Source organism: Electrona antarctica (assembly GCF_951216825.1).
Source record: "Electrona antarctica genome assembly, chromosome: 11".
Lineage (NCBI taxonomy): Eukaryota > Metazoa > Chordata > Actinopteri > Myctophiformes > Myctophidae > Electrona > Electrona antarctica.
This window is the reverse complement of record NC_136792.1, coordinates 37,367,425-37,392,315: the sequence shown is the minus strand read 5'-3', so window position 1 is coordinate 37,392,315 and position 24,891 is coordinate 37,367,425. Positions and strand designations below refer to the sequence as shown.

The window sequence follows — 24,891 nt, the reverse complement described above, 5'->3', positions numbered from 1 at the left end:
CATGCATTGTCTGTCTGTCTGTCTGTCTGTCTGTCTGTCTCGCTCTCTGTTTGGGGTACGAACATCTGCAATACCGCTGGGTGACCTAAAGTGGCACTGTTGAGCAACCGAAAAGGGCTTATTGCTTGGTCCCGCCTTATCGCTGCTTGCAGCTATACTTGTCATACTATGTCATTGTGTTAGTAGACGAAATGAACACTGCTGTGATCAAAATACGATTGTACATTCTCTAGTTCTAGCCTATTTACTTCTTTAACCACTCTTTATGACTGTGTTTACAATTGCAAATACACACTCTGCCTTTATTGTCACATCACTAGTTTACATGTGTAAAGAAGTTGGTGAAAACCCACGGTTGTCCAGAACCGCCACAAAAGGCCTCTGCCCGGGCTCTGGACAGGGCCCCTGCGCAGGTATAGAGCTGGCCTGACATGCATGTTCTGACATCACAACACTCCATATTTGGGCATGCCTGACACAGGCTTAAACAAGCAGAGTTATAAGCCCCGGGAGAATAAATTAGTTTTAAGGACCGAGCAGACTACTGTATGGGCAGTCTGTTCCAGTGGCTGGGGCCGGTCAGGAGCAACTTGTCAGCCGACCTCAGGGCCCTGGTGTATGGGCCAATACATTGATATTTAATGATATGTGTGAGGATATATACCGTACATGTGCATGGTGCTGGGCTCCACTAGGACTCAAATGAACGAGAGAGGGAGACAATACTTTGTTCTTTAGTTTTTATTTTCACATTAAACTATAATTTCTGTTATTGTAAAACGAAAACATACAAATTGGAACTCTTAGTAATTACAGAACCGGAATTACAAGTACAAAGTATATGTACACTTTAGACACAGTTTGGTGAATAATCATGTTCATGGAAGGTATAGGTGATTTATCCTATAAAAAATCCTTAAAAATGTATCTCTTAAAAAAATAAAAGGAAAAACCTTTGGCTGTTCCCTTCACTGTCTGAAACGATTTGGAACATTTACACCTATAATGACATGCACAGTATAGGGAGGTCAGGTTAGAACGTGGTTATGAGCCTGTAGGTTTTCTAAATATTGAACCAATGAAAAGTAGAGCCATCCAAATGAATACATATAGTTGCTGTTAGGCAGAAACCTCTGATAAGTTTTGTGTTTTTTCGTAAATTAACAGCCTACTTGATCACACTACATCACTCATACAAAAGCATCAAAAGTAGCAGATGTGCAAGCTCGAAATGTGGCGGGAAGCGACGTGTTTTGAGCTTGTAGATCTGCTACTTTTAATCATTTAGATTTTTTAGATATGAGGTTTCCAGTTTCCAGAAAACCAGAATGCAGGGAACACTACAGCACTGTAGTTGTGCTCAGAGATGCCTCCATTCTTTTTTTTTTTTTATTATCTTTATCGCACAATTTTGTAACCCATTTTTCACCCAATTATCTAATGTGATCCTGGGCTCTACACAGCACACCCTCCACCAACCTGGGGAGAGCAACGGACTTGAACTCATGCTTCCTTCATGCATGAGTGTCCAAGTTGCTCCTTGGTTGGACGTAGCGCATGGAAGGAACACGTTATTCCAACCATTTCCTTTCCCCTCCATCAGGCGCCCCGGCTGGCGAGGGGGAGGCAGTTTAGAGACCAGGATTACTGCATGTTTTTTGTGAGGGTACACAGGGGGAACATGCAAACTCCACACAGAAAGGCCCTTTCGCCAACCCCGCCTCGGGTACGGGCACTGATGACGCGGAGGAGAGAACACGTCGCCAGCACCCACAGCATCACCAGCGGGAATCGAACCCATGACCTTCTATAGCTGTGAGGCGACTGCACTACCGACAGTGCCACCGTGCCCCGATGCCTCCATTCAAACATTACTACAGCTTCTAAGGCTACTGTGGCATGTTTAGCATAACGACGACTGATATGGGAATCAAAACATTACATTTGACAATACAGTTATGAGTTATTATTACACATTCATAAATACAAGTTTGCCAAATGAGAGAGAAAGTACTGCTTTCAAATGCCACTCGCTTCCACAAATAAACAAAAAACATTAAGCTGCCATAAGAATCTGCTGAGAAAGAAATTAATACAGTGCGTACGTTGACGGTGAAGAGGAAAAGTTACTTCATCACAGACAGGAAACCATTAAAGGATGACTTCACTCATTTTCAACCTATCTTCATGTATATATATATATATATATATATACATGAAGATATATATATATATACAAAAACTGTCCATATATATGGACAGTTTTTGTTTTGTTTTTTACGCGAGAACTTTCATTATAGCATGCTAACTTTCCAGGAACAGAAAGCCTGCAGTTTCTATTAGCTTGGATTCGCCATTGATGACGACACTGGTAGGCGGGTTTCTGAACTGTCCACAGCCCTCCCTCCTCTGAGACGCAGTAGACACAAATGGTGCCATCTTATTGGTGGAGACCAATTATATGACGAGAGGTTAAAAATGGGTGAAGTCGTCCTTTAAACACCCAACAACAATTCACCAATGAGATTGATCATTAGACACTTTAACTGTCAAACATCACTAGCACAGTGTTGTATTGAGCCATTTTTATATGGGTCACACAGTTAATATCCAGGTTTTTGCTATCCTCAGAAAATAATATGAATTAAAAAAATATATAGTTTTACTTAAAAGTAGACATTAATTACAAATATACAAAAAAAAGAAAACTGATTGCAAATGTATAGCATTGCAATCCATTTTCTAACTCTGTAAATGAACACCCTAATCCTAATTGATCATACTACAGTGTCACACAAAACTATCCAAAATAGAAGATGCACACCTGTTTTCAGCTTGTCCTTCTGCTATTTTGTTATTTGAATCCTGAAAAGTAATATGAGGTTTCCACCTGATGGAGACAATATAAAGGTTTACAATGCTATGACGGTGGTTGTGCCTTAATGGCATTAGACAACATGGACTGCAAATGAGCCCTGCACAGTGAGCCCTAGACAGTTTAATTTGGTAGAAAATATGTATTATTATAAACCGTCACAAGTAAGTCCTTGATCACAGTTCATTAATGTCTTTAGACTTTGACTGTTTTTAAATTCTCCATTTGAGGCAGCCTAATAGCTGTAGTGAGGATAATAATTATTATGAGGTAATGGAGTGTTGCTGGCCTCTTCAGGCCAAACGTGGTACAGCAGCCAAATTAGCCAGCTTTGACCGCTCAACAGCTGCAGTGTGTGTGTGTACTGTGTGTGTGCGTGTGTGTGTGTGTGTGCACGCGTGCGTGCGTGCATGTGTTTGTGTGTGTCATCCGATTTTGTGCAAAATAACTGAAAACAGCTCTGATCTACAAGCCAACAACACATTGTTATGTGACATATTGTTAGCTTGTATATCAGCTATTAGTATAAAATGGAATTTTGGGGAATCCATTCATCCTTCATGATAAATCAAATTTCTCCGATCCAACATTTTGTGAAACAGAAAATGTCTGTTCCACTTAAGCAAAAATAGCCGAATTGAATCATGATCTCATAATGAGAGACATGTCTAAAATAGAGAGGAATAGGTTGAAACATAGTAAACCAACATGTATTGTGTTGCTTGACACTTGCAACTGGTAAACACAACAGACTCACTAATATCTTGGTTCTTTATCGATGTACCAAGTTATATAACTGTTCAACAAAACAATAAAAATCTACTAATAATCTACGATTAAAACATGGGAGCGCTCACAGGCTCAACTACCATTTATAGGATCCCAATGTGTTTTCCTTTCCATTTGGTCAAAAACAACAACTCAAATAATAAACATTGATTAATACTATTCGCCTTTCCAGAAGTGCTATAACATTTTCCTTCTATTTGTGGCAAAGCATAAAAGGGTGAGTCAGGTGACCCCTGCTGAACATTAAGAGCAAGGCATGTTGTTAGAGCAGCGATTCTCAACTTTTCTTTAAAATGACCCCCAATCTGAATTTAGTTCGACTCAGTTTCATAGATACATATTGTGAAAATAGCCAAGCTTGTAGATCGGCTATTTTCCAGGGGGTCCCCACTAGCAAAAACAATCATTTTAACCACTTTCTTTAACCATATTTTATATGTTAGCTATTAAAAAAACCTGATATACAATCTCATTGCACATCACTTCCTGCCGCTTCCTCATATGAGCATTTTGAATTCAAAATTTTGCTTCTGGAGGTCCAAAGCATTTTCAGATGGGGGTCCGCCGCCAAATACATATCAATTTGGGGGGTCATTTATGTGGAAAAGTTTGAGAACCACTTTTTTAGAGAAACATGGAAGAGCTGCTACACGCTTTCTGAGGTAGCAGGTGTTTTTTAGTTGAGAAGAGGCTTTTAGTTGTAACGTAATGTAACGCAACATAACGTAACGTGTTAAAACATCAAGGCAGAGAGCTTCTGAGTTCCAGTGATGATCAATATACTGTCTGTATGTAGTGTAACATTCGCTGCTGTACCAACTCTCTGGTTCAACTGAATTGTATAGTACTAAAGCTGCACTATGTCACCTTCCCGTTGTACCCCGGATTTGAACCCAGGTCTCCTGCGCTGAAGAAGTGCTGAAATCTTTACCACCGAGCTAATAGAGCCTGCCTGCCATCTCTGGAGACTATTCAAATTTTGACCTTCGGGTCAAAATTCATGTCAAACCAGAAACAGGATCGTGTCAAAGGTTGTGTCCAACCAAGACACAGGATCAGAGGAGCAGTAAGACCAAATACAACCACCCCCAATTGTATTAAGATATATTGTATTAACATACTCTACCCTATAGATTGGACAGTTACATAGTATGGCTTTAAGTTATATATGTTTTGGTTTCTACAGCTTATAGGGTGAGTGATGGTGGGCCTGTCTCATCACGTTAGCTTTGATTTAGCTCAAAACATACTGTAAAGCCTAATTTATGCTCATGGTATGATGATGATGATGGTGGTGGTGGTGGTGTCACAAAAATAACGCATTTTGTCCTTTTCAGCAAGTTAAGGAGCACTTCGCCTATTTTCAACCATATCTTCGTATAACTGGTCCTCACTAATGTCTGCTATAGGATGGCAGCATCTACTCACTCTGCGTCTCCATTGGCGGCTGTGGACAGTTCAGAAACCTTCCAACCAATGACATCAATGGATGCATTTTTTAGACATCCTATAGTGAGCATTAGTGAGGACCCATAAAGTAAAAAGGGAAGAAAAAGGTAAAATGTTCCTTTATAAGGCTTTTGATGTCACTTCAAAACAGTTCATTCAAAAACCCCTAAATGTACCATGTGTTTGTTATACAGCATGCATAATCTCGCGAGCCAGACTGTTGCCTCCCACAGTTTCCAATGCTTCCGTCCTACAGTCGGGAGCAACGGAACGCTCAGAAAATTATCAAGCAGATGTGATGCCTCCTCCACGGTCGTGCAAATGTTTTTTTATGTCTAAGCATACATAAAAAATATCAAATGTGCGGTACAAATATTTTAAAATGTATTTCCGTGAACGGAAATGACGAACAGATGACTTCCTGTCTCAGCTTTCGGGAGGTGTAGTTCCAAACTCTAGTATTCAGGAGGTGTAGTTCCAAACTCTATGTAGTATTCAGGAGGTGTAGTTCCATACATAGCATTCAGGAGGTGTAGTCCCATACATAGCATTCAGGAGGTGTAGTTGATCCATACTCTTATGTAGCATTTACCTAATCTTGTTAATCTTTCTTGGACTGTGTCTTGCCACAACAAACTAAGTGCTGCCTCCTTTTCCAACATGCATGTTCATATTTATACTCTGCTATTATTATTTCATTTGCATGTTGGTACCGCATGTACTCTGCTCATTTTCATGGTTTTATTGTGCTTTGAGTATGCTGTTTTTTTCCACAAGAACAAGTTATTTATGGGTTGAATCAGTATCTTTGGGAGAGCTTTTGTTCTGTTTTGTCCTGTGTGTGTATATACATGGATGTACTGTTGTATTGTTTGTGTACTGTATGTATTGTATGTACTATTCATTTGTGTTGAGGACCCCCTCTAAAATGAGATGAGGCATCTCAAGGGGATTATCCTTTCAATAGGTATATATATAATATATATATACGTGTGTGTGTGTGTGTGTGTGTGTGTGTGTGTGTGTGTGTGTGTGTGTGTGTGTGTGTGAGAACAGTGCACCAATGAGATGTTGACGTACAGTGATGGGTTGGGGACGCTTGTACGAATCCCACGATTCCTCCTCCTTCTTGCCCTCCTACCTACATCTCCTTCTCCTTCTTGGCCTCTCGGGTGGAGCTGCCCTTGAGGAAGTCGCTGCGCAGCAGCCGGCCGAAGAGCACGATGTTCATGGCGGTCATGATGGCCATGCCCACACTGCCCACGGTGTAGGCCGCCAGGGGCACCTTGTCCCGGTTGAGCACCAGCCAGCGAGTCATCCAGGCCAGTGTGTTGATGCGGAACACCACGTAGGTGCCCAGGTTGACCATGCTGTTGACGCGGTACGGCGTGCCGTTCGCCAGCCCGGCCAGGCGCAGCGCCTGCCGCAGGTGCAGGAACACAGAGTTGATCTCCACCAGCAGCGCCACCACGGAGAAGCCCACGTAGCGGCGCGACAGCACCGATAGGCCGAAGCACGTGATCACCTTGGAGAGAGAGAAGACAGACGTTCGGTAAATGCACAATATGTCTGGTAGAGAATAGTATAGTGTTAATAGTATAGGTTCATGGGTTCATAAGTTCGGTATTTAGTCCGGAGAAAGAGAAAAGTATGAGAAAAAGATAAAGACATAGGACAAGACAAAGAAGACTAGACTGGGACAATAAGAACTCAGTCACACTCTCAGTCACAACAGGAATGAGTAGAAGCTTAATAGCTAAACACACACACACACAAAGTGAGCCCACACAACAAGTGAACCTCGGAGTCCTCTACAGCGAAAAGTTGGGTCTTAAGCATGTCCCTAGGGTGGGGACAGCTTTGATCCTCAAAGCGAGTTCGTTAATCGTTTCACAACTTCGGTGCCAACACAGCAAAGGGCCGGTCGACCGTTCTTACTGTGCTAGACCGTGGGGTACAACCTATGACTAGTACATCTTTTTTTTTTCCTTTTTCCTTTGTTTTTTCACAGAATAATTCAATACTGGAGTTGAAAGACAAAAATGTTGGCATTAACAGCTTCTCTTAATAAACCCCACAAGTGTAATGTAGAAGAATAATGACTAGTACATATTCAGTGGTTGGAGGTGAGCTGCTACCAGTGGTGGAAAACGTATTATTATTGTTTTTTCACTTAAATAAAAGTATCAATACCGCAATGTAGAAATTCTGTTACAAGTAAAAGTCTGTTATTCAAAATGTACTGAGTAAAAAGTATTGGTAACAAAATATACTTTAGGTACCAAAAGTAGAAATTACTGAATGTCTCATTTCAAGTTTTCAAATGTATACAAATCTTTTGAAAATAGCAGATGTACTAGCAGATCACAAGGTCACAATGTGTCACATCGCAACGCTTTGTGAGCTTGTAGATCGTCAATTTTCAAATGGCCGAAATGTATATAGGGCTGAAGTGGTATTAATAATCTGAATCTACAATCTACAAACTAGTAACTAAAGTTTTCAAATAAATGTAGTGTAAAGCAAAAGAAAAAAAAGTATTGGAAATTGGAAATACTCAACTAAAGTACAAATACCTATTTTATATTTTTTTACTTAAGTACCCCCAATATATATATATATATATATATATATATATAGTAAAAATGGCAAATACGTGCAAGATATAGCACATGATGACATGATTATATGGGCACATTTCCTAATAATGATTGATGACTCAATCAGGCAAGCTTCACCCTTCACCACTTCACCCTTCTTGAGATTCTATCTCCCTTTTCTGTGGAATTTCTTAACCTCAGACTTCCCAGTAATTCTGATAACATTGACACACTTCCACGGAACAGTGCACAAAAGGTTTAGTGCACTGCTCTGTGGAAGAAAATACACAGACCACCTGTTGAAAACCCCTGCCATAGACAATATGTTAGTCTATGCCTGGCACAATGGAACTACATCACAGTAGCAAATACTTTTGGATTTGAATCATGAAAAGTAACAGTTTCAGACCTATATATATAGAACAGTTTTGAAGAATGAAATCATATCAAATAAGAGTGACAAGTGAGTATACTCCTTTAAGCAGGTTTGTATGAAGGTCCAAAGAGAACCTTGAGGTTGCATTTAGGAGACGCATCACATTAAAGTGGGATCACATGACTTTTCCCAAGCTAACCAGTTCCCAAATGGGACACAGCCTGTGACCAATGATGAGTCTGGATACATAAGGATGGGAGTGTTTACAGAAACCATGTCTGCCTGTACATGATCATATTGTCGTTGTCTGTTGGGCAGAAACCTCATAACTGCATGCTTAAAATGTGTTGTTGTGGGAAGGACAGCAATATCCTTTGGAAAGTCAACAACAATATTGTCATGTTTGCAAGTTAACCGCTCATGAAAGCAAGAGGTTACCTGTAGTAAAACACAACGTCCACAAGATGGCAGCAGCAGGAATGTCTATGTCACATACCAACCAGTGTGTGGGTGTGTGTGTGTTGTGTGTGGTGTGGTGTGGTGTGGTGTGTTGTGTGTGTGTGTGTGTGTGTGTGTGTGTGTGTGTGTGTGTGTGTGTGTGTGTGTGTGTGTGTGTGTGTGTGTGTGTGTGTGTGTGTGTGTGTGTGTGTGTGTGTGTGTGTGTGTGTGTGTGCGCGCGGCGTGTGTGTGTGTGTGCGCCGCATGTGCGTGTGGCGTGTGTGTGTGTGTGTGTGTGTGTGTGTTTGAATACAAACTCATCTTGGCCACACATTTAGAATAGAGACGGTCAATGGTGGAACATTGAGTCTGATTTGTTTTTAATTAAGTCAATGTAGGAATACCACAATTTAGAGATACTTCAAATTTTAACTTGCGTAAAAGTAAAGAGGATTAATATCAAAATATGCCAAAAGCAAAACTGCCAGTTATAAAGAATTCTGCTACAAGCTCCAACGTGTATTTTTTTGTGTGTTTTATTTTAATCAAATGTGGCTAACCCTAACCAATGAATGAATGTTTCTTGTAACTAAAGTTGTCAAATAATAATACATTTTAAGTAAATGTATTATTATTAAATGGTCAATGAATGTTTCTGTAACTAAAGTTGTCAAATTAAGCCTCTGAACCGGGATAGGAGTATAGGCCTAAGTATTGAAAAATGTAAATACAATCAAAGTACAATTGTACAGTAAAGGTACAGTAGTACTTTCCACCACTGGAGACTGTGTTTAGTCTGACACCATCAGACCAAAAAGATGACATGAGATATAATCTCATGTTTGTGATGGAAAGAGATGTGGACTCAAGCAGGACTTAAACCACACAGATGACAGAAATGTGCTGATCCCAAAACACAAAGAAGATCTGAGACTACGCGTGGTGCCAGCTCCACCAGGGACTGTCACGTCTGTCCCCCTAGTCAGTCCTCCTATTAAACCCAGCCTGGGTTCATGCATTGGTGCCGGAGAGTCCCCGCACTATTGGGGGATGACTTATCTATCTATCCATCCATCCATCCATCCATCCATCCATCCATCCATCCATCCAGGCCGGTGCTGGGTCCTATTAGACCCAGCATGCAGGAGCCTGGTGCCAGCTCTCCCTCTATACATGGAGTCAGGGACTGTCACGTCTGGACTGTCCCCCCACCCAGTCCTATTAGACCCAGCATGCAGGAGCCTGGTGCCAGCTCTCCCTCTATACATGGAGTCAGGGACTGTCACGTCTGGACTGTCCCCCCACCCAGTCCTATTAGACCCAGCATGCAGGAGCCTGGTGCCAGCTCTCCCTCTATACAGGGAGTCAGGGACTGTCACTTCTGGACTGTCTCCCCCATCCTCCCAGTTCCCCCAGTCCTCCCAGTCAACCCGGTAAACTCACTAGGGCCTCACTCACACGGTCGCAACAGATTGCTGTATGCTTGCTGTATACAAAGGGTGTGACACAGCTTGCCCCAATGCATTTCCAATGGGAGTCACATGGTTTGACACAACATTTGTGTTGTATGAGGGGGAGGGGCGCAGTCGAAACACAGCCGAAAGCCATACAACAGCTTGTATGTGGACTACAAACCATGTGACTTCCATTGGAAATGCATTGGGGCGGCCATGACACTCACAACATTCATACAACAAGCATGCATCAATGTTTTAAAGGTCTGAGTGAGGCCTAGCAGTGGTGGAAGAACTACTGACATGTTTTACTCTAGTAAAAGTATTAATTCCACAATTCCTGAATGTTATTCAGAATGTACTTGAGTAAAACATAATAATAATACAAAAGTAAATGTAAATGTATAAAAATCTTTTGAAATATTTTAGCAGATAAAAGCTAAGCTGTGATCTTGTAGACTGGCTATTTTCATATATATCCAAGTATGGGCTGAAGTGGTTAATGCATGTTTTCTAATAATCCAAATCTAACAAGTAACAAGTAATTGGGTTAGGCTGCAATGCCAGCCTGACAGCGTGCCGCAGGTTCGATTCCTGATCCCGACGACCTTTGCTGCGTGTCACTCCCCATTCTCTCCCCAAATTCAAATAATTGTTGTAAATTGCGTAAAAAGAGTAAAAAGTACAATATTTGCCTCTGAGATCAAAGTATTGAAAATTGGAAATATTCAAGTAAAGTAAAAATACCTAAAAAAGTACAGTACTTGAGTACATAATACTTAGTTACTTTCTACCACTTCCCACTGGTCTTTCATTTACACTCACAGATGCTCACAGAATACTAAGAGGCTAAACAGTGTTTCCGTTCAATCTGAAGCTATGTGAAGTCAAGTCAAACTGTCAATTAAATTCAAAGCAGCTTTATTGGCATGAGAAAACATACGTTTACATTGCCAAAGCAAGTGTCAAAACATAATAAAAACTAAAAAGGGGGAAGTATATACAGTTGGGCGGGGTTACTTGACACTAGAGGTTCCAGTAAAGGGCAGCTTGTGTCTTCTAAAGAGATAATTTATTTATAGATCAGTCACTTTGGAATAACCTGCCTCGAAACCTCTGTTGCATTTACAGTAAATTAACGTTTAAAAAGCATCTAAACTTCCATTTGATAACAGTGAAGTGTTGTGTGTTGTTTTGTTGTCTCACTTGTAATTTTAGCAATTTCTATTTGCTTTTATCCAAACTGTGTGTTGATTGTTGAATAATGACTTTTTAACAATTGTGTATTTGTAATTGTATGTGTACTGGAATGTTTATTCTTATGTGGACCCCAGGAAGACTAGCTGGTTGCTATGGCACCAGCTAATGGGGATCCTTAATCAAATCAAATCAAACAGCATTGTGTTAAATAGGCTAGAGCTGTGTCACATTGCAACGTTATACATATCGTGTATGTTCTGGCGATTCAGAATAATGAAGTGAAACCAAATTAAAATTCAGGTGTCAGGCTAGGGACAATAGACCAATTATTTGTTTACAAACATTATGGGACTGGGGCTCTTCTGCGGCTGGCCTGCGCGCGCATGGTGCTTATCAGTGTGACGTCGTGTCTATTAGCATTTCCCCAAAATGATTTAAAATAGTAAAAGGGCCACTTCACCCCTTTTGCAACCACATTTTAATTATGTTTAGGACACAAGAAACACTTTCCTGGGGTTTTTATGTGTATATATAGTTTTTAGGTATTTTAGTATGATGCCATGTTCATGACCAAAATTTGTCATGAAAATGTGGTCTCACTACCTTCCTGGACTACAAGTCACACCTACACGCAGCTTCCCCCCTCTCCACAAGGAGGGGAAGTGCACCAAAGCATTATGGTCATTGCAGGAATTCAGCAATCCAGTCAAACACACAGACTTCATTATTTTTCTGGCTACAGGGTGCAAAGTTCAAATTGTGCTACTGTTATCTACTAATTACTACCAGTAAGACGCCCTTGGGGCGGGGTCGTGTGCACGCATCCGCCTGGGTGACGGCAGACTGCTGGGCGATCAACATATGGAATGAATTATGTACTGGCCATTCATGGAAAGTGTCTTAAGTGTACAGTGTTTGATGAGGACAGATCAACATATGGAATGTCAGAACAGGTCAGCTCCAATTATGGAGATCTAAGGGTGGCAGCGGGGGAAGTAAATGGTAAATGGTGCATTTTATATAGCGCCTTTATCCAAGGCGCTTTACATAGATTGTGCATTACATTCACACATTCACCCATTCATACACCGAGGCACCAACTAGCACATCGGGAGCAATTAGGGGTTCAGTGTCTTGCTCAAGGACACTTCGACAGTAACTCTGGGGGAGCCCGGGTTCGAACTGGCAACCTTGCGGTTCCCATCCAGGCACTCTACCCCTGAGCCACCGCCGGAAGTGACTTGAGTGTATGGGGTTTGATGAGGTCTGGCCATATATGGAGAGGGTCTTGAGTGTAGAGCGTTTGATGAGGTCAGATCAACATATGGAATGTCAGAACAGGTCAGATGATCCACATTTGGAGATCTAAGGGTGGCAGCGGGGGCAGTGTCTTGAGTGTACAGGGTTTGATGAGGGCCCAGGTAGGGCCGGGCCTTAATTTTCGGGTTTGACGATGTCAGAATGACATATGGAGCATGTGATGTCCCGAGGCGTGATGGACTGACAACCATATATGGAGATCTAAGGGTCTCCATGATGTCACGTGGTGTCACGAGGCGTGACCATATATGGAGGCGTGATATGGCCATATATTGACATTCCCATATATGAGGAAGGGCCCCTCTCAACGTAACTACATAATGGAGAACCTTGATGATGTCATGTGATGACCATACTGTATATGGGGGTGTGATGGACCAACAGGAAATGCACGTTTTCATATTAAATGCGAGACATTGAATTGCATTGAATTGAATGGGGCTATGGGGTGTAGTATCCCAAGCGGCAGACTTTACTACTTATTTCCATGGAAATAAGCGAATTAGCACAAAAACCCAACCCCCATTGAGCTTATGGTAGGGGAAATAGCCAATAATGCACTTTTGCACAAAATAACACCTGGACCTCTTTGGTGGGGACGTAACAACTACAAATAAAGGTAAGAAAGCCTTCTAGTATGGAATTCTCCTTTAAAGCTATTGTTGAAACTGCTATTGTTTTGCAGTGGTTTAGGGCATGGTTAGGCGGTGTCTCCCTAAATAACTTCATAATATTCAAGTGATGTGTTGACGTGTGTAACACTTGAAGATTTATCGCCACACACACACGCATGCACGCACGCACGCACGCACGCACGCACGCATGATACAGGGAGGGACAACTGTCACACCTAGAGCAGAACCGCGCGCACGCACGCACGCACGCACGCACGCATGATACAGGGAGGGACAACGGTCACACCTAGAGCAGAACCGCGCGCACGCACACACACACACACACACAAAATCTGTATAACAGATGCATTAGTTATGGCTGGTTATGTGTCTAGGTTTTATTATGGTGAATTCTAGATATGCATGTGTGCAGTGTATGTGTGTACTGTATGCACGCATCCTTTAGGTACTTTATGATGTTTGCAGAGTGTGTTGTATAGCTGTTATATAGGAAACACCTGACCTTCCACCTCACGACCACTGATGGTAAAGTCTAAAGTGGCTTGGCAATCTGAACTACAACACACATTGTGTGCACCGTCTCTGTCAGGCGGAAACCTCATATGTCCAAAACTGTGACTTTTCAGGATTACAAAGCTTGCAGATCTGCTACTTTTGATGCTTTTGTAGTGTGACGAAATAGGGCAGGGCTTTCCAACGGAAGTGTTATTTAATTATTTATTTAAATTTTGCATTTATGCACTCTATCAGCCTGCAGCAATAGTTGGGTGTGATGATTGTACCCTTACTTTTCCTTTGTGAAGACCTGACTGGTTGACCATTGTTGTGAGTAGGCCTATTACAGTATGGGAGAGGATTCAACCCTTCCAGCAGATAACCAGATGATTTCAGCAACTGGTCCTGAACACAGCAGCATGGCTGCCCTTTTTCTATGGCCATTGATTAGGACCAGCGCCAAGTTCCTGCTATAGTCACCCATGACAGTCAGCCAGGCTCCAGCCTCACACCCTGCACCACTGTCAGCAGCAGCACCCTTGGCCCGGGCTGAAGTCCTGGTAATCTCCCTTTTATTCTGGCACGTATCAGACCATTAGAACGATTCAGCATTAGATGGATCTGCCTTGGTAAGCCCCTGCTGATGCTGCTTGGCTTTCAAGACCACCATGTCTGCTGCCATCATCCAGTTACATATCAACAAGGACACATTCTGGAAATGGAAACCAGTGCTTCTCAAACCTTTTCAGGTCAAGGATCCCCAAACTGATATCATCGCTGTCGGGCAGAAGCCCAAAAACACGAGGAGCACTGGGAAAAAACAGACACTAGGAACAAGGAACACTAGGAGATAACTTCAAAAACAGGAGCAACAAGAAAACTGTGACTATAACTAATAATCCGACAAGGAACTGCACAAACAGGGGAGTATATATAGACACAGGGATTAACAGGACACAGGTGAAACTAACTGACAATCAACACAGGGATAGGGTAAAACTAAAATGACACAAGTGCAAACATAGGCAGGTACAGAATACAGGGGCAGACAGGAAGGCACAAAACAATACTACAAAATAAAGGTACACAGTGCAAGATCAACTCTGGAGATAAGAAACATGGAACACAAAACTACAAAATCACAGGAAAACAGTAAAGTAAAACACTAAATAACTAAAAACCAAGAAACGCATGCAAAATGCCGAACAGGTTACAGAATGTGACACTGCCACCGTTTTTCCTTTGTACATATAGGACCACAATGGAAACAAGTCTCCAAGACCTTTTTGTGTTATCCTTTTAGCCTTTATGACGGTACATGCTGTTTACATTTCTGACTAATAAAGTATTCAATCAATCAAAAACGCTGTCCATCCATGGAGCCAATGAATAGGAATGTACCTTCACCATTCAGGTGCAGATGAGAGCTCAATGATAAATCTAACCTGAAGGATAAATCAAAACCACTGTCTATCTCTTCTATCTATGCTATCTCTTAAACATCTGCGGTCTAGAGGTGGGGATGCCTCTCTCCACCTGGCAACAGCAAACAACGATAAAAATGTCGCTCACTAACTGCATGCTGCTGTCACAGAGCAAGACCACAAATGTGATGAGTTTCAACACTTGCAGCCAATAGTTCTTCTGTGTGTTTAGCAATGGAGCTTGTTGAGCAGGAAGCAGACAAAGAATGTTGAATGATCAGACACTGTATTTAAAGACAATAAGACAAATACGGTAAAGTAGCCTACAGTAACTGAGTCGGTCGCCACATTATTCCCGTCGATCAAACACTGGAAACAGTTGGTGTTACCGTGGCGACGAGCCTGTTTGGCTGGTTGTCAGTGTTGTTTACCTCCCTCCCCTCAGATCCACACCAGAGCAGAATGAACACATAACTACACCTGACCATCCACAGCTACACCTGTCTGCATTTACTAAGGTTGTCATGTCGCCTGTCTGCCTGTTACACCATAGATACTGGATTGACTGATTGACTGACTGACTGACTGACTGATAGATATTAGCAATTAGGGGTTCTCTTGCTCAAGGACACTAACTCACTAACCTTACATCCGAATCAAAGGAACACAACAGAAAAGTAAAACACTAGACTAGTACGCCGAGGAGCACTTTTTCCTAGTTTTATTTTCATTTTCTCATTCTGCTTTAATAAGTTGAAACCAAATGATTTGAACCTCGCAGTGGCCAGACACGAATCTGCCAGTTCCAAAAAAAAGAAAAAAAGAAAAGAAAATGCCCTCGGCATATCCACACAGTGTGATATTAGTATGGCCAAGAAGCCAAGCTAAAATGATTTTACTCTCTTTATACTCAATATAATGGGGGAGTAGCCTTAAAGAATATTGAATCCTATACTTGATACATTTTCTTGTCTGTATTTACAAGTAGGCCTTTACACACACATGCACTAGGGAGAATTCTATTTGGCTCCCATTTACGCTGAGTGTGTATATTGTAAGTGACAATAAATAACTTTGAACCCGAACCTTGAACATTATTATCTGTTGAATTATAGCTTCACGTGAATTATGTTATTCTCTCTCTCTCTCTCTCTCTCTCTCTCTCTCTCTATATATATATATATATATATATATATATCCTTGTAACTGTTAAGTGCTCTCTAAACATGCTATAACACAGATCATAAGGAAAGCATGAAAGGGTCTAGAGAAGTTAATGAGGGGGGGGGGGGGGGGGGGGGGGGGGTAGCCCTGTTCAAAGAATGTGCAGTTGTGGAAAACCAAGACTCATATAACTGATGATCACACTCGGTCAAAGGCAAATACACATGCAAAGAGTGAACACACACACACACACACACACACACACACACACACACACACACACACACACACACACACACACGGTGCAAAGTCCAAACACGCACACAATACATGTGCAGATAGGCCGTTGCAACGACCTCAGGACCTCTCCTTGACTGATGAGGGCCTGGTAAGTAAGTCACAAGTCATGAGACGTGCGTTAGTTCTAATGGGATTGCAGAGAGAGAGAGCGGCTATCAGCTGACAGCAGCAGACCGCTGCAGTACAGTACAATAATAATAATTATACATTTTATTTATAACACCCTTTACATTTTCGCAAACCTCAAAGTGCTACAGAGTTTAAATACCCCGGCCATGTTACTGTCCCCTTAGCCTCGGAGACCACAGACCAAAAAAAGGCCTGGGTGAGAGCCCCTTCAATTGTGGCATACAGGAGTGCGAACGCTTCTCTCTATTTCCGGATTCAATTTTGTGAAGTTTGTCAGAAAGACATCAGGTTTTAGGGTGTCTTTCATAAAACTGCCTTAGGTTTTAGAAGGCCGTTTCAAAATCGGCCTCAGGTCTAAATGGGTTAAAAAGGTAGGTTTTATTTTAAAAAGCATCGGTGGACTGTGGTGCTCTCAGGTGTTCAGAGAGGGCATTCCACAGACGTGGGGCAGTAGAGCAGACAGCCTGGACGGCGGACACCCAGGGTGCAGAGCTTGGTCATGGTTGGAGGGGAAGGTTAGTATTGGAAGAGCGGAGCGACTGAAGGGTGTGTGGCGAGGAGGAGTTCTTGGATGTTTAGGTTAGGTTTGAGGGGCTACAACTGCGCCGTGATGATTATAGGGAGCGCTCCCTCTGCAACTGGAGGTGGGGTTTGGGGGACAAATGCTTTGAGAATTGCTATTATTATTTACACACAAGTTGACACAACATAAACCAAGGTATACATTTCAAGAGCGAGAGATCACAGTAAACATCCACCCTAAACCTTCTTCTTCCACACTGGGAGGAAAACATCATCTGAAAGTTTGTCTACAGTAGACATCAGTTTGATTGTCCTCTGAGATTGTAACGATCTCACATTACACTATGCTACTGGTAGCATCTGTGACATGCACTGTGACATCCACTACATCAGTGGTTCTGAAACAGTGTCAAGGCAGTAGGCACACACTAGAGTGTTAGCCGTGACTAATAGTGTAAGAATTTATTTATTTATTCCAATAAAGAGGCAAATTCTATACCCTAAAAATATATATATTTAACCACTTTCAACCTGGCATCCCTGTTTTGGGCAGGTCACTATCGGTGAAAGTTTGTAATTAAATACTTTTATCAAATAATGTATGCTATTTTGCACTGTGTGCTCTTTCGTGTGCCTTGAGCCCGCAAAAGGTTTGAAATCCCAGGAGCAAAATGATTGCTTTATGTGTCTCTGCCATCTTTATAGGCTAAATACCATATGTGTCCACTCATCATCTCCTCTAATACTACAGTATCTTAGCGAGGCAGTGAGACATGACTCTTGTGTGCGTGACTTAGCACTGACTCCCCATAAAAACCCTCCCATAGCTGTTGACTCAGTGTACAGTGTAATACTTTCCTAAAAGCTGATCATTAAGCCAATGTGAGAATCATCACAGGGCTCCGAAATTGTTCTGTACAAGTCATGTTCTGCAACAGCCCATTAACCAGTTTCTCAATCACTTTCTTATGGGACTGGCAAATAATATAATATGCTTTATAGGTTCAATCAGTGATACAAATAGATGGAAGGAAGGAAGGTAGGAAGGAAGGAAGGACGGAAGGTAGGAAGGAAGGAAGGACGGACGGACGGAAGGAAGGAAGGAAGGACGGACGGACGGACGGACGGACGGACGGACAGACAGACAGACAGACAGACAGACAGACAGACAACTAGATAAAGTGCCCCTAGGGGCACAGGTCTCCACCAGGGCAGGTCAGGTTGTGGCCTCCTGGTGGCGCTATAATAGGCCAATGTGATTAGGGTGCCATTTCTTCTTACGCCCTGGATGGCAATTGGATGATTTGAGGCATTTTGTTCCAAAAATGTGTTTTGCAAAAATCCACTTGTTGGTGGTGCTATAACAGGCCAATGGGAAAAAGATATATTCCTCAGCCTAGTAGGAAAGTCCGTGAAATATTTCAAGTATATTGCACGAAGCGTTCATGATTTGAGGCTTTTTGTTCAAAACGGGCCAATCCTGCAAACTTTGAAAGCCAATGTTAGCCAATTAGGATTGAATATGAAATATCAGACAGATGATAGATCCGTCTTGAACACATGACTATAGAGATACTGTGTAACGATTTGCGGGATGTTTTACAAAAGTCGGCCTCCTGGTGGCGCTATAACAGGCCGTAAATAAGTAAATAAATAAATACATGCTTTTTAAACTGTAGTTACTGTATTTTCAGGCATTACTTGCTTTATGTTGTTTGGTTATGTTGGTTGTAAACAATGGAGTTATTGAACAGACAATATTTTGATTCATGATTAATCTGGAAAAGCATATTATTTGTCATCTACAAATCAATCCCTTTCAGAAGTCAGCCGAATATTTCCTAAAACGTATATGGTAGTTCAAAACAATCCCAGATTGGGCCTTGAAGCGAAAATAATATCATTATCATATAAAATATATATAATTGTATGACATTTAGTTTATTTATGGTTTGATGCTAGCAAGAATAAAGTTGGTTTATTTTCTTTTATGTAAAGCGACTTTGGGTACTTAGAAAAGCGCTATAAATCTGAGCAAAAATACATATTGATTATCTGCTTCTTCTAATGAGTATAAGTAAATAACTTTGTCAGGCTGCACCATGTGCAGTAATTTGAGGAGTTTATACATAATGAACCTTTAAGTAGGCCTAAGTAGCAAAGGAATTCACAGAGCATTGAGGCAGGAAGCCAGACAACTTGGTCCCTCTGTGCCTTTGTGGCCTCATAGCCACAGGGTGTGTCACTCACTCACACACACACACACGCACACACGCACGCACGCGCGTGCACACACACACACACACACACACACACACACACACACACACACACACACACACACACACACACACACACACACACACACACACACACACACACACACACACACACACACACACACACTCACTCACACACACACTCACACCCCCATTTTTGGTGAGTCCTATAGTATATAGACTAGGGTATGTGGCTGTGCATCTGGAAGTTATGTGGAAACGCCTACTGAGTGTCCTTGACAGCCCATACTGTACATCTAATCAGAAAAGTCCTATCTGATTGCATTAAATTACGTTAAACAGCGTCACTTTGCCACTCTGCCACTGCCACCAGTGATTCTGGTGGAACTAGCTATGAGGAGTAGGAGTACAGGGGGGATGGGGGCTATATGTTTGGAGGGAACAGAGGATATGGGGTGGAGGCCAGGGGCTCTGTGTGTGTGTGCGTGTGCGTCTCATGCAGCCACCAGATGTCTATCTGAATAGGGGTAGGGCTAGGGAGTAAGGGAGTCCCGCACGCACGCACGCACACACGCACGCACGCACGCACGCACGCACGCACACACACACAAAAAAAGAGCAGACAAAATTGGAACTGGAAAACATTTAAACAGATTATCTTTGTGGAGTTATATCTCCTGATTGGATAAAATTGTCATCCTGATCTGAAATGCTATTATGTGTTTAGCAAAGAACTGGAGAGTCAGGGAGATCTTACTGAGCAAACACTCTAATAATATAGAGCTTTGAGTTAATAAAAAAATAAATAATAGCCAGTGTCAGTCAGTCAGTCAGCAGAAGAAGACTACTTGTCTGGCCACTACCACTTAAGCCGTACATGCTCAGTTCAAACCTTTGAGTGTGCGACAACTATGCTATTGTTTATAATCTCTACGCTAAACCTTTTCTCAGAAAATAGCAGATCTGTTTGGTAACATCCAGAATAGGGATGCTAGTTACTAGCTAGGGTTCAAGTGGTTCAACATTAGGGCTTATAAGGGCTTCCATGCAGGCAGCATAATGTATGTACACAGTCACACTGACACATGTAAGCAGCTACAGTACCACATCCTTGCATCCTTATTAGGCTGTTATGGGTCAGTCACCTCAGTGGAGAAGCCAGGAGGGAGCAACCCTTTAACAACATGAACCCTGGCTGACGTCCCTATTTTGGGCATGTCGGGTGAAAATAATTGTCGCACAACAAGCATGAGCCGATAGATAGGATATTCGTCGTACAACAAAGTAGGCTAAATAGTGCTTAAGCAGATAAATTATGGCCATCATCCACGACACAACATTCTGCATTGTGTACTCTGATGTAGTTTAGCATGCTGCTTGGGTAAATCAAGAAGCATTTTAAGAATGGAGAGGTCAATATACAACTAAGTATACAGTAACTGTATTCCAGAGTGAGTGAAGGATAGTTGTGGTTGTTGGTGTTGGGTGGCTATTCCAGAGTGAGTGAAGGATAGTTGTGGTTGTTGGTGTTGGGTGGCCCTTCAGAGAGAAGGGGGATAACTACAGGTCTGCAGGGAAGAGAGGAGAGTGGAGCAGAGAGGACCGAGGGAGAAAAGACAGAGCATGCCAGGTGTGGTACTACATACACTGGCATTCCGAACTCCCTATTCCGACGCATCGCCATTCCGGCGTGCTACATTACTATTACTAACCCTGTCCGTAACCTTAAACCTTACCGCACGCGGAAGCCATGTAGTCGGAATGGCTGAACCAGCTGAATCCAGTGATGGACGAAGTACTCACATTCCTTACTCAATTAAAAGTAAAGTAAGCCTTGAGGCCCATAGGGCAGGAGCCCATCTCATGTTTCTGTAGCAGCTTGATGTACAAGTACAAGTACAAGTACAAGTACAAGTACAAGTACAAATAATGATACAAAAGTACAAAGTGTTGCAAGTTTTCAGATGTAAAAAACTACAAATTAATTAATTTAATTGTAGTGGAGTAAAAAGTACAATATTTGCCTGATGTAGTGGAGTAGAAGTAAAGTACTTGAGTGAATATATTTAGTTAATTTCCACCACTGCCAATCAATCGTCAAGCAGCAGACAGTCTGTACAGTGGGTCCCATTCATATCCGAGGTCTCTGCTCTTTATACCTCATGTGGAGGAACCCCTGGAGTTGAGCTGGAGTTGAGGGGAAAGACGCTAAAAAGCCAGGCTGGCGTTCAGGGTCTGATAAGATGCTGTTGCTATATAGAACTGTGGTTCTCAACATGTTTTGAGCTCTGGACCTCTAGCATATTTCTTACAAAACTCAAGGACCATTTCTTAGTAAGAAATGATTAAATGAGATTCATACAGGATATAATAGACTAATTGTCTTTAGTTTAGAGAATACATAGCCTGGTGTGTCCTTACAGAGCCTTCAATTACTGACAATGACCAGATTATTTACTAGCCTGGTTGTAAACAACTTCTCTGAGAAAGTGCTCACACAAGGGTTATTGTCTTGAGGAAATTATGTAAAAATATGCCAGTGGTCTGGATTTTTCATATGTTTGTATCAATAAATCATCATCAATGTATGATACATTTATATATCATAAATAAATAAATACATTTTATTTCGAGACAGCGGCCTGAAAAGAACCACTACTGTAGAGAAGGAGGAACACATGAGAAGAGATGTGTGATTGAAAACAGCGTGGCTCAGTAACTCTAATATGCAAACTCAATTGCGCTTAATGTGAGAGGGCTGAGGGCCATTTGTGGACGGAAATAGCAGCAAACACCATGGACAGTGATGGAAGAAGTATTGACATCTTGTACTTATTAAGTAAAAGTATCAATACCACTCACAAGCTCACAACATTACGTTGTGAGCTTGTAAATAGCCAAAGTATATATAGGGATGAAGTGGTTAATGCATGTAACTCATGTAACAAAATCTGACAACAACAAGTACAATATTTGCCTCTGAGATGTAGTGGAGTAGAAAGTATTGAAAGTATTGAAAATGGGAAATACTCCACTAAAGTCAAAGTACCTCAAAATTGTATACTCAAGTACAGTACTTGAGTAAAACATACTTGCTAAAGTTGCTACTTTACACCACTGACCATCTCTGAGACAGATAGACGGCATATATTAAGAATGCAGAAAACTCAGCGACGGTCAAGTGACTTCATTATTCATGTTCAATGTTCTTGATTAAAGCTGCAATGCACAACTGGAATCAAAACCCGGGTGACCTCGGCCCGGGCATGAGCCTGTTTGGGGCGGAGGATATAATGCGTTTTGAGCTTCATGTATAATACCTCTTTGTCACATGGACACGGATGACATGGATTTCACCTACACATGTATTTATTATATGATATCATTGTGGACTTTAGTCTTTTAGTTTTAGTTCTGCTTGTCTTGTTTACTACTTAATAATTGTATGTAACACATAAAGGTTGATTGATTGATTGACTGATCTTTAATGTTTTTTTTTGTGGCTTTCGCCTTTATTTTATATTTTTTTATGGAGGGACAGACAGTAGGCTGACAGGAAATGGGGAGAGAGATGGGGGGAAGACATGCAGTAAAGGCCGTCGGGATCGGGAGTCGAACCCTCGGCACACTGCCAGACTGGATTACCAGCCAAGGTGCCTCGACCACTGAGCCATGGCCCAGGCCGATTGACTGATCTTTAACCAAATGAACCCTAGCATCCCGATTCACAATAGGTCAACATTTGGCAAAAAATAGGGGAACAGATGTCCAAAATAGTCGATTAGCAATTTTCAGCAAAGAGATTTGGTTTAGAGGGAACCAAGTAGGGGACTAATCTAGACCCCTGGGGGTTACCGGTCGATAGTGTTGAAGTAGTTCTACAGTAGGTATATAGACGTAGTCAGTGGAATTGCTTTGCTATGGAACTGCTTCAGACTATTGCAAGTATATTTCCTGTCAGTTATCAATGTCCACAAATACTGCAAAATAAAAAGCTTTAGTTTCACTGAGGACTGCAAATACATGTCATGAGGGTTAGTCCATCCGCCTGCTCTGGCTTATATAATAAGCCAGCCTCAGTATTTCCAAGCATGGAGGGCAACTGAAGCCATGGCCAATGGCACATCTACAGTATATGCTCACAATGTGACATGCTGTGAGCTTGTAGATCTGCTATTTTTGTGTTTGTACCACAAAGTATAGAGCTTAACAACTTAAACCCCACCATCCGCATTGTGTCAATCTGCTAATTTCTACAAAAGCTTTCGCCACAGAAAACAGGAAATACACTAGTATAGAGGGACTCCGCTCAACCACATATGATTTAAGTGGCTCGGTATGGTTCGGAATTCAGTAGCTAGCTTATTACTGCTGCTAGCCTAGCAGCCCTTTTAACACAATCTGTGCTGAAACGAGAAAATCGCGCTTATTACTCCTTTTTCTACTCAAAATGAGCCAAAATCCGGTGTTTGGAAGGTTATTATTCTTACATCGCGTGGACCAAAACAACTCTGCCGCAGGTCCCGCCTAGTGTAACGGGAGGGAATGTGTTGAAAAGGTACTTCATGAAAGATGTATCATACAACATGTTGATGTATAGAAGCAGCCAGGCACCCTGCTTCTGGTATGGCTATCGGGATGTCCTGTTTCCAAGCGGAAGGGTAAAGGTCAAAGGTGACAGCAGAGGGGGATTGGCTAGGCTGCTGCACTTTTTCTCAGACAGAAACAAGATGCTCACTTCTATGGCAGCATTATTATAGTATTGAACTAAAACTGAACTAAAAATAAAAATCACACCCGTGTGAAGTGAGGCGCTCTTATCATCATACATCATCATACATCATCTCATTCCGGCCAATTACAAATTTTGTCCTCACCTTTGTCTTCAATGTTTGTGTTTACGCAATGTTTGTGTTTAGACAAACACTCAAAACTGGCCATTCATTGTCAATGGCATTGATTGTTTGTGTTAACACAATGTTTGTGTTAACACAAACACTCAAAGCTGGACATATAGGAGGGGCTAGCGCCCCTCAAAAATGAGGTTGTCACAACTTGCCACAACCTCCACCCACATCCGCACCCTATAGGTGTCATTTTCAACCCCACCCTTTTATTCCTCCCCCAGGTAAACCACATGACCAAAAAAAGCATTCTTTCACCATTGCCTGTCTCCGGCCCTCCCTGACATCCTCTGCTGCTGAAACCCTCATCCACGCCTTCATTTCATCCCGGTTAGACTACTAGCATTCTCTATAGAACCACCTCCAAAACACTCTATAAACTCCAATATGTTCAAATCTCAGCTGCCCACCATCACACCAGTCCTTCACAACCTCCACAGGCTCCACAGAGGATTCAGTTCAAAATGCTGCTCACCACCTACTGTAAAAGTCCCATAAAACCCATCTGTTCACAATTGCCTTTCCGAATTGACCTTGCATCATCTCGTTTTTATTTTATGTTTTGCTTTTATCTCTT

The 24,891-nt window shown here is 41.9% G+C and overlaps 1 protein-coding gene across 1 annotated transcript in view; it reads right to left on the bottom strand.

Moving 5' to 3' along the window:
* Positions 1-6,254: 6,254 nt before the first annotated feature.
* The window catches only part of tlcd2 (TLC domain containing 2), a gene marked incomplete at its 3' end in the record, with an annotated part of 32,508 nt that continues 13,871 nt past the window's right edge, over positions 6,255-24,891 (bottom strand). Inside the window, exon 4 of the mRNA XM_079514297.1 lies at positions 6,255-6,638. Within this exon, the coding sequence (XP_079370423.1) occupies positions 6,255-6,638 (384 nt within the window). The remainder of the gene's footprint in view (positions 6,639-24,891) is intronic.